Source organism: Centruroides vittatus, unplaced genomic scaffold (genome assembly GCF_030686945.1).
Source record: "Centruroides vittatus isolate TY-2023 unplaced genomic scaffold, ASM3068694v2 scaffold_752, whole genome shotgun sequence".
Taxonomy (NCBI): Eukaryota; Metazoa; Arthropoda; class Arachnida; order Scorpiones; family Buthidae; genus Centruroides; species Centruroides vittatus.
The window spans coordinates 2,196,358-2,208,651 of NW_027122716.1; the positions used below are offsets into that span (position 1 = coordinate 2,196,358).

Here is a 12,294-nt window from a genome sequence, read left to right on the forward strand (position 1 = left end):
TTTTTTTTTGTTTTAATATAGAGCTTTAAGAAAATTACTTATTTATCTTGAAATAAATATTAATAAATATATGCTTTATTAATTTAATAAAATTCAAAACATTTATTAATTCTTCGTCTAAATTCATATTAATATGCATAAAAATATGAGTCATATATTAAAACCGCGAGTTTGATTAATTAAATTGAAAAAGAGAAAATATTTGTAAATTATTATAAAAATTAAAATTATTTATTTGTTTTTTTTAATTATTTAATTAATATTTATTCATTATTTTTAAGAGTTTTTAATTCAATAATAAACGACATCTTCGTAATTAAGGTAATTTCTTACAATGAACTTTATTTATGAAAGTTATTTTACTCCATTTTTATATATATAGAAGGCTCTAATTATGGTGTAAATATGTTATTTATAAACACTTTTATTAAATATAATTTAATAAATTAATTTGCTAAATTAAAATACGAAATTATCAGGATTTTTACTGAGAAACTTTCTTTCAGATAATTACGTATTTCTTCTACAAGTTCGATAAGTGTGTTTCTGAACGTCATCGATTCTTCTCCTTTCCAGGAGCGCCTCGTACACTCCGCTTCTCGTATTGACGTGACGTCACGTGCACGTGACATCCTGCACTGTGTCCCGGATGTTCACCTTACACTACCATTCAGTCGCAGGACTATGCCTGAGGGAGAAAGCTGGTTGGGTACGGTAGTGTTGTGTGTATCAGCGGGTCACCGAGTCATCTACCGGCTAGACGAGTTCTTGTAACGTGCGTGCCGAGTGTATTGGACAAATCACTTCATCCCCCATCTTACCAGTTTGAAAAATTCCATCCCCTTCATCCATATGGATGTGACCCTCATTCTACCCGGTATGGGCTTACTGACACACTAGATCTCAGTCAGTGGTACACGAGATACAGGAGCCGACACTCATGCAACTCTATTCTTCTTCTGTATCTGGGCTGGAATCTATGCAGCCAAGACAGAAGGATATCGCGCTTTAGGAACTTTTTGCCATGCTCCACGTGCCACCTCCACTCATGGATAGAGCAGCAATGCATACAGCGTGGACATACAGGCGAGGTGGGTGCTCGGTTATTGAACGTGGATCACGTATACGTCCAGAACGTTCTCATCGTAGAAATGTGCAGAAACTTACTTGGCAAACATCAAACTGGGTAAAGGGATTTTCTGACGATTGTGATAGTCGAGTCAGCAGCATGACCATTGCAGATGTTAGCCCAGGTGTGGCTATACGGCGTGTACTTCTCTTGTACGAAAACGTACAGTATCGAGAGGCTGCCAATTTCATCAATAGGTTGAATTATGCAACTTTTAAAGCCATTCTTGGCGAGTTACCAATTGATGTCTTCGTAGAGGCCATCCCTCACAGCCTTCCTATACTGGAAGCATTGTATGCTAAAGTTTTCCTTTCTGATGGACTTAACTTTTCTATTAAACTATTGAGACCGGATGGTGTTGTGATGCAGATGGTGCGATTGTTTGCACAGCAAGATGAATCAGCGAAATGTCTTCGAGAAAAACTGGATCATAGTCATCCATTTGTAGCATCGTGTAAGAAATTATTAAAGGTAAGTTCTTCTTAGTGTTATTGAATGCCATTTTTTTTAGTAAAAAATGTATAATCTATAACATGAATAAGTTATACCGGATAGGGTATAGTCTCAAACCCGCAGATGTAGTATTTATTTTAAGTTTATATACAGTAAAATCTTCCAGCTAGGCTTATAATGTTTAAATATGTTTTTAAATAATAATATTTCTATATTAATTTTAAACATTGTTCTTATAATTTATTAAATTATAAGTATAATACTTTAAATATATATAAAGGAAACATAACAGTTACAATAAAATTATAATAATAAGTCTAGTATATTATTTTACATAAATATTTAATAATAAAGATAGACAAATGAATTTAAAGTTTAAAAAATTATTAAATAATGAATTCGTCATTTATTTCAATTAAGAGTCATCTAATTTTAATATTGAAAAAGAAAAAATTCGAGAAAACTTTTCCATTTATTGAAATAATAACCTTAATTACTGTTTACGCAAAGTGTTTTTTTTCTGGAAATTAAAATTTAATTCATCAGTTAAAAGGAAACATGTTAAAAAATATCCCTATTACTTTAATTTTAATTTAAAAAAAAGTATCTTCTTAATTATATTATTTGTTTTTACTTTAAATAATTTTAATCATTAGAAGAATGCTATACATAAGCTATTGCTGTTAAACAAATTTTATTAAAAATCGAACACGGTGGCTTAAAGGAAGCTTCTGTGTGTCTGGATGTTGAGAAAAAACCTCGATAAATTTTATTAGAATACTTCAAATCGCTCTCAGACTTTTCATTACCAAACTAAATAAATCCGTTCGCCGACTGAACCCGCTTCTAACGTTGTAAATAGTGCAGAAACCAGATTGATCAATGGTGTCAGACACACGAAGGTGTTTAATGACCACCGAAATCCACCAGTTTATAAATTACCATCAATGACAATTCTAAATTTGTGAGTAATGAATTCTATTTTAAAACCTCATATTTTATCGAAAATTTCTATTAAAAAAATTACAATTTAAAGCGTAACATTTTAATGTTTTAACCTAGAAAAATCATTTATCTTACTGTTTATATACAGTTGTAAAACTGAAAAATTCAGATGTTTGGTGCAGAGTTTATTATTATTATTTTGTATCCCTTATTATTCTTATTGTTCCTTGTATTCCTTTATGCATAAGAATTAATGTTTTTTTTTTTTCCCCCACAATAAAAATTGTATACCTACCTTTTCACTCCACGTATATAAATTAATTCAGATAAATATAAAAGTAATTTTAAATTTAAATCTATTTGTATGGTTAAAGTGGTAGTTAGGTTAATTAAATTATTAATTATTTATCTAAGTTTTGTGTTAGACGAAACTAAAAATAAGTTTTCAAGGAAAGATTGCCAGGGTGACATGAGACTAATAGATCGACATGACCTCATAACATTACCATTGGAAAAGTAACTTGCCCTCAATCAGAAATCTCGTGAGTGCAATATTCTTATTCTGTTTGTAATAGAACATCTAAATAAAATGTTTAACAATTGGTCCAACATCTTAAAATCACGCTTACATCTATTTTTCAACTTAATTATTTCGAATCGAGCATTATAATTAGACGTTTCATTTATTCTCCTTTTATAAAAATATATAACGAAGTGTAATGTTTAAAAAAAATAATAATAATAATTTAAAAATGAATTTACCAGAAAAATGTTTAAAATTATTTATTTTCTGTTTTAAATAATGTTTTGTATTCAGTTTAATTATGTTTAAGAATTTAACTAAATTTTATTAACATTAATTAATTAGTTTTTCTTAATGAAATTATAAGAAAAAAATATATATATATATTTAACATAATTAAAAACATATTTCGTGTTTCTAGGATATATTTTTAATTCAATACGTTGAATTTTTATGGAATTAAATTAATATGATTTTTTTTTAATATAGTACGTATGTATGTGTATACGTACAGTACATATCTCGATTTACTTTTCTGAATTCAATTTGATTTAAAATATATGGATCTTCAATTATTAAATAAGATTGAAAAATGAATGTAATTTTGAAATTTATTTATTTATTTTTTTTATCGTATTAAATTAATCAAGACGATCACAAACTCCCCAAAAATGGAATAAAAAATAATAATAAAATAAGTAGAGATAAATGATAAAAAAAAGCTACATTAAAATTATTTTAATGTAGTACGTATGTATGTAATTATGTACAGACATACACACGTGCTATATTTTAATGTAATGAAAATTCTACATTTTGAATTAGAAAGATATTCTAGAAACATGAACTATAAACCAAAAAAAAACATTTTTTATCGCGTTAAAAATATATTTTTTAGAAGTATAATTAATAAAAATTAATTAATTAGTATGTTGATAAAGTAAATGTGTTTAGTTAGATTTTATAAACATAATTAAACTGAATATAAAACATTGTTTTTATACATTTTATATATATTTTCTAATAAGTTTATTTGAATATTTTTAATTTTTTAAACATTATTTTCAAAGTAAAATGTATAAAAATTGTATAACAAAATGAAATTAAAGTTGACATTTTAAAGAATAAAAGAATCCAAAGTTTAATTCTACAATTTATTATAGAATTTTTATATAAATTTGACAAATGCCATATTCACAATTTCATTGTTTATTATTATCTATATTAAAGTTAACATTTAACAGATATAAAACTATAACAGTAGAGTAAAAAAAAGGAAAAAACATTGTTTAAGCTGTTCCTCTTTCAGGTGTTCCTCAATTTTATAAGAATGAATCATTCCTTTTTTCTATAATATATGACAATACTTTTCTAACAATCAATCTTTCCTTGCATCAGTACATTGATCTGCTACAATAGCAAAAAGTCCGATACAATCAATGCAGTTTATAACATATGACAAAAATAAACATTAATGTAACTACTGTCAAATATGTTTTAACAAAGAACTTAATGTCATCGACATAATTTCCTATGATTGAAACTAAGTAATCCCTTACTAAAATGGCATATAGAACAAAAATATGACAAAAGTTAAATCATTTTTTAAACATTAAAACAATTAAATTTAGAAATATTTGTTTCTAAATGGAACAAGTAATTTGATAGATTTATTAAAGAATAGTTAACATTCTGTATTAATTAATCTCTGTTACTTTATTTTCCTTCAAATCAAATAAAGTACCGAAATTTCTTTTCTTCTCCATTCTTTAGCCCTTATAAGACTTGTAGTATGAAAGTAATTCAAGTCATGTAAGAGTCACTGACCCATAACATTTGACAAACTTTCAGGTTGATGAGCATACTGGATATTCCCCAATAGTCTTTTACACATGTTTCAGTTTAACAAGCAGCTTTATGAAAAAAAGTCGTCATATAATGTTTTACAAGATCGAAATTTTCTTCTTATCTATATCCTGATTTTGTAATAACTAGCTACTTTTAAAAAAAACGGGGGGGGGGTGGTATGAAATTCGAGGAGCATAGCTACTTTATTACCGAATTCGTTAGAATATACAGTAAAACCTGTTCAGAACGGAACCTTAATAAAAAAAAAGGAAACCTGTCTAAACGGGAAAAGTATTCGAGTCCGGTTTACACAGGTTATTACAATTATTCCATGCAGAATTGATAAAATAAATACCCATCGGTTTATGACGTTTATATTTATATTATGATCGGTTTATATTAGGTTATAAATTATAATATTTTTAAATATAAAAACTATTAAGTTGTTCTTTCAACAGTTTTTTTTTCTATAATTTTCTTTATAAGAGAATTTTCTATAAGGAAACAAAAGGTGTTATATATAATGGATAGTCCATACATTACGAAACGATCGATTTACTCTAATATTTAAATAAAGTTATTCCTTCTTGAATATTTAATCTTTCTTATAAATAATCTTTAACTCTTGAAAGTCTTACATAGAAAAAATATTGCATTAGTCATACATAACCTGTTTTTTTAAAGGTTTGAACCATTTTAATTTGAATAAATTGATTTGTTTCCATTTTTATATCAATCATCTCTTTGTTGATCTCAAGAAAAACTTTCAACATTCATCTAAACTGTCAATACTATCACGTATCATATATATGTGTGTGCTTTATGTATTGTTTATTGACATATATACGATATCATTTGATAGCTGTAAATCACAAATAGATACTTATGGCTAGTATCAGTATCATGATGATACAGACTAAAAGATAAATCTATATATCATTATAAAATGATGTAAGGGATTATTGCAGTCAGTTTTATTTAAGATGTTTTTCAAGTTTTTCTAACTCCATCTTTTGATAATTCTGTAGAATTCGAATAGTTTTTGAGTTAGTAATTTTATATTATTAAAGATTTCAGCCCCATTATTTTGATCTATGCATAGCAAGATTTTCATATAAATAGGTAGTTTAAGGCCCTATTATGATGGGCCTTGCTCCAGTATATACTATTAAAGGACTTCTAAACTCTTCTGCATAATTAGAATAGAGTTAGATAAAGAGTTAAAACATTCTTTATTCTATGTCTTGTATAGCTAAAACTGGCTACTTTTTAGGGCCCATTATTATTTGTTGATATGGCCTTCAATACATTACAGTTTAGTATGTGAAAATTTTGAGAAAAAATTCCGAAAATATCGCATAAAGAAGCGATTCTAAATCATGGCATGTGTTAAAGTATCTGATTTAATTTCTTACAACGTTTGTACTATGGAAGAGAAGTTTAGACAATATTCCTTCGATACATCATTATACTCTCTTTGGTGATTATCACCCTGATACAGTCTTATTTATGCTTGTTTGAATACAATTTGCTTGAATATGTTTCATTAGTATATCGTAGCTGAGAGCAATCAGTTAAGCTGAAAATTACGTGATCAGGATTTGAACCCAGACTTAAATAGTCGAACGGTGAAATTAATGTTAACTTAACATTATTCCATACAGTAAATTAATTTTAATTCCACCATCATAAATATGTTAAACGTGATGCTCTTCCTTATATAACTTACTTAACCTAAATACAAGGAACAATAAAGAATTTATACACCGTGTTCTTTAATAATTTAACTTTAAAGATATAGTGACTCAATGTATAAATATTTTATATATAAAAAGAATGTTTGGATAAAATAAAATCTTATTTCTAAAATCTTCTTCAATTATTTCTTGTATGATATAAAGTTCTTCCCTGCGATACAGTCATAATGCGTTTTATATACAGTAAAATATTTCAATATATTTTATTATTTTTTTAAGTAAAAATGTTTCTTAAGATTAAAATTAAAAATTTTAAATATCGTTTATCAGTGTTACTATATTTTTCTGACACGTGTCTGTATATTTATGTTTAATCTTCCGCTTCATGTTTTAAAGAAGAAATTAGAACGATCAACGAAATTGTTCACTATATCGGGTGATCACTACATTAAGAGTCCACTATGATAAATTAAAATCTCTGTTAATGCTAATTACAGCAGATTCTTGATATATTGACCACCCGATATAGTGAATAATATTCTTCAATCTTTATTATTAGCTACTGAAAAACTGAATTAAATGCAGTGCGTGTTATATTATACTATGGACAAAAATGGCAATTGTTTGGGGACCCCGATAACACGGGACTCCCAAAACCCCCCAAAAATATGTCTGAATTCAACACTGTACAGTACATGGGGTCTCCTAATTCAAATTAGTGGGCTCCATAAGTTACGCCACGAATAAATGGCAAATTCTTAATGTATAAACTGAGCGATTTAGCTCAGTTTTTTTGAGAATTCACTACACCGTGGGTCTGTTGTATATATAAAAAATAAATGTAATTTTAAAAATTAATTCTATAATCATAAATCCATCAGTAAAATGCAATTGTTTATTATTAAATTGAATGAAACAGATTACGTTCTTTAAGTCTTTAATCCGATGATACGAATTTACTTCCTTAATGTGATCAAAATGCATTTTATAAAGTCAAATAATAGCAAGTTATCCTTGAAAGAGTTAGTTTTATTTGTGAATTACAGTATATCGATGCGGATTTTTTTTTCTTTTTTTTTTCAGAAAAATCCCTGTATATTAGTTATCGTCAAGCACAAAGTTCCCTTTCAGAATTTCCGAATTTTCAGTTAACGTCTTTCGTAAACTTAAAATGAAATATAAATAAACTTCTCGAGAATATTCAAAAGACTTCGAATCTTGAATATATCGTGAAAAATAAGTTTTACATTTGATGGAATATGCAAAGCTTCGATAGTTTTTTTTTGTTCCTCGTTCCAAGTGCGTAGGTTGATAACTATATATATTTTTCAACCAAAACCTCAGGGAAATGACCAGAAAATTGTGTAGAAAGATATTTTAAGAAAGTTTTTTTTATGAAGAATTTTTTCATAATGATAAAATATAGAAGAATAAAAAGAAAGGAAAAAAAAAACATATGGGTTTGTTTTCGGTTACTTTGCCAATACTTTCAAGCGAAACTTTAGTAAAACAAAGAGATAAAAGATTAAATATTTTCAGAAAGAAAAAATGAAAATTTGATTTTATTCGGGTTTAAATAATCTCTAGCAAACTCTTTACACAGTGTTATTTATTTAAATTCTTTCTACGTAAATTAATCTGTTTATCTAATCAGCAGTAGACGACAGAAAGTTGAACTTTCTGATAATTAAAGTTGATTTTCATTAGAGTTCTATACAAGATTCAGATTAAAGGATGAAGAGATCAACGATGTAATGAGTTAATAATTTTTACTCAGTAATTATAACTTTGTTAATAGAATATTTGTTAAAAGATATATTGATTATCATATTATATAAGTTTGTTATTATTAATAATGTAGAGAAGCAACATTAAAAGATTGAAAAATCTATTTTATAAGCTTAAATATGTTTTAAACTTTTGAAAACTAACTTCATCTTGAAGAATTCTATAGAAAATCCTAGAAATGATTCTATATTTAGTATTTCTTTTAGAATTGAATGAAACTATTCAGCTTCTTATCTAAGATGTATCCACCAATTCACGTAAGTGGGCAAAAATTGGGAAAAATATCTTCGTTTATGATGTCGCATGAACATAGAATGTTGTATACATTCTATTTCTTAAGTATAAAAATAAAAAATATATATCATTATATCTCAATATAACATGACAAAAACTCTTTAGAATTTGACAAAAGATATAAATAATTAAAAATGAGTTGCTATTTTCGGGAATAATTTATAGAAACTCACGTAAAAATTGCAACTTATATGTGGAGTTTCATGTAAAAGCGTGACAATTTATACACGAGTCTCGAGTAATATAAAATTCGTGGAAAAAATAAAAATAAAGAGAAAAATTAAATTTTTGAAACGACGAAATATTACTTTGCAACTTTTTAAAATAAAATTATTAGAGAAAAAGAAAATCGAAACGTATAAAAATCACATTTAGTATTCATGAAGTCATACCTCTTAAGTTAAAAAATGCATCTCTCTTGGAACAGTAAATCACATTCTCTTGCACGTTACTGAATCATATCCGTACAAATAATGTCTAAACTTTTATTAATTTATTACTAATTAAAATATATAAACTTTATTTTATATATATAGATTTTAGTATAAATTAATTTAACGTTAACATTAAGAAATTCGTAATGAAATCTGTCATCGATGGTAGAGAGATATCATCTTTACATTAATGAAATTTTTCAAGAAAAATCTAGAATTTGGCAGTTCTACTAAATCACTTTAATCAGATATGAAGATTAGAATCTTCGCTGTTAATTTGATAATTTTCATCAAGTCAAATCACAAGTAAAAATTAATCAATAAGTCTTCGTATTAAAATGTTCATTATAAATACAATTCTAAGCAATAAATTTTAAAAATATTTTCTAATTTTTCTAGATTTTAATATATAATTTATAATTACAATAAACACGAGATCAGATTTTTTTTACGTAAGATAAACCTTAAAGTGTGAATTAGATGTCGATTTAATTTTAATAAGAAAAAATTATTAATTTATTCACAGAATGAATAAATTATCTCTCTTAACTACATTAAATTTTACTTACATAATTAAACAGTAATTATCATGTCCTAGTTTAAAATACTCTGTAAATAATGATGGAAATGATAGAAATTATCATTGTCAACATCTCGACTTTTCCGTATCTGTCTCCCACTCCTTGCTATCTTTTAGATTTAATTATCAGTATTAATGTTTATGTTAAATACATGTAATTTGTATTCATAGTATAAACTTAACTCTTCATTAGTGGGCTATTTTTATATTTATTGATTGATTAATTAACGCGTGGCACCAACACAATGGTAGTTACAATTACATCCATTATGGGCAGGCTGACTCTCAAAATGGGGTCGACAAACAAGGGTAAGAAGAAGAAGAAACGATAATCAGATTTGAATTACAAGATACATTTTTGTGGATTCGAACCCGGATCCTCCTAGCAATAAGCTACTACCTGATCTATGGCAGTAAGCTAATACCTGATCCTCGTGTTCAGTATATTTATTAAAGATATTAAATTAACAAGCATTAATCTTTGATTTTTTTTAATTTAAAAAAAATATCTGTAAAAAATGAAGCCTCAAAACATGTTAATTGTTGACGAAAACATTAAAAAAAACTACGAAAAATACTGACTTCAAGTATATCTTTCCTAGTGACAACTTAAGGAAGCTGGATTTTATCCCCCCTGAAGAAAAATTTCCATCGAAAATGCCATCATAAACACATTTATAAAATAGTAGAAGTTTTTTTTTACTATTAATACTAATAATAGTAAATTTTCACTATTATGTAAATGTGTTTATGATGACAGTTTTGACAGAAAAACTTTGAAAGAAATAATTTTTTTTTAAGTTAATGTTTTTCCTGTTTTTTAAGAAGGTTTTTCACAAAAATAAACATGTTTTTTTTCAAATATTTAATACTAATTTATGAATATTTTCCATTTGAAAATGTGGTGAAGACATTTACACTTATATAATATTTTTATACAAATTTTCATCCACATTTTCCATTAATTTCTGATTAAAATGTCGCTAGTAAAATAAAAATTTAATGTAATTTTAATGACAAAAATAATTTAATTTTAGAATCATTTTAAAGTATTTAAATTCCAAATAAATAGTAAAAAAATAAATAAATAAATAAAATATAGAGTAAATTTTGTAGAAATTAAAACATCTATTTAAATAATTTCGTTTTAATATTTCTTTTTTAAAATTGATTCAATTGTAGAAAATTATCACGTAAAATTGGAATAATAATTGCTAGAATTTATCTCTTTACTGAAATTATCTTAATTAAAAAAACAATAAGGAATCATTGAAGAGTAAAATGTGTGTTGATAAGATTTTCTTCGTTAGTGGGATTTTCTGTTGTTGGTTTAATATTGACCAGAAACTTTTATTTACAGTATAAGTATTTAATAATGTTTACCAACAAACGAACATCATCTTTCTTCAATAAAGACAAAAGCAAAAGAATTTTTTCCCCAGAAAAAATAACAGAATTAACTATAAATTACTCTATAGAAATCTAATATAGATGTAATTTAATATTGTTTTTTTTTTTTAAATTATTTTCTAAATTTTAAATTGACGTATGCTTTAAATTATAATTTATATTAAAATTTTATGTATAAGTATAATTATAGATCAATATTAATTAAAGCTAGATGAATTGTAATAGCGTATTAAAATTTTAATTAGTTAAGTTCTATTTGAATTTAATTATTCTTAGTATAGATCGTCATAAATAGAACTAATACCACATCTTCAGTTGAAGTAAAAGGTATTAGATGTAATAAAAATTTCATAATAAGTAGTTTAAAATAATATTCATGTTATTATGTAGGTAATTATACTTTCTGAACCGCAAATGAAGAAAATTCTGTATACAAGAAAGAGAGCTTTAGATAAGGCTATTAAAGGAATGGGACAACATGGACTGGTAGGAACCTCAGACGATACATTAATGAATCTACACGAAGCTTTAAAACTCGAATTCGAGCGTGTGATACATCGTTATAAAATCGCAGTCCAAAAATTGGACGAACTGAGTTTGACACCTAAACAACCTGTTACTAGATCCATATCATATGGACCAGCACCCATCAAAGCGAGCCATCAAAGACAACTGAGCTTGAGACAGGATGAGATACAAGAAAGACTGATTAAAAATAAAACACTGTTAAACGTGGTGGAACCGACATTAACAAATCATTCTTTAGAGATTCTTCTTGGAATTTTGCAAAAGAGAATCGATTTTGATAAAGACGTACTGTTTCAATTCACTCAATTGAGAAAAGAAGTGAAGGATGTCAACAGCAATGCCATTGTTGCACCAGTATTAATGAGGTTTTCACAAGGTTGCGATCATGTTTTAGAATTGATGAGAGAATTCGCTGATGACGATGATTACAGCAGCAGCGATATATCCGGCTATCATAGTGATTCCGATTCTGCCATTGCTCTTAGCGGAAGTTCACCATTTGCTGCTGGTACAAGAGGTTACAATATATTATATCGTTCGGGTAAGTCCATTTTGATACATAGTTTAAAATTAAAGCTAAGAATTAATATTATAGAACAGGAGGGGAAAAGGTAAGCCATTTAAATATCTCTTTAAAACAATATTCTAATTTAAATATATATGTG

At 26.5% G+C, this 12,294-nt stretch overlaps 1 protein-coding gene across 1 annotated transcript in view; it reads left to right on the forward strand.

The window, feature by feature from the left end:
* The first annotated feature begins 525 nt into the window (after window positions 1–525).
* LOC136989698 (uncharacterized) overlaps window positions 526–12,294 on the forward strand; it is a 104,596-nt gene continuing 92,827 nt past the window's right edge. Inside the window, exons 1-2 of the mRNA XM_067287934.1 lie at window positions 526–1,600; window positions 11,492–12,170. Coding sequence (XP_067144035.1) covers window positions 1,025–1,600; window positions 11,492–12,170 — 1,255 coding nt within the window. The 5' untranslated portion in view covers window positions 526–1,024. The remainder of the gene's footprint in view (window positions 1,601–11,491; window positions 12,171–12,294) is intronic.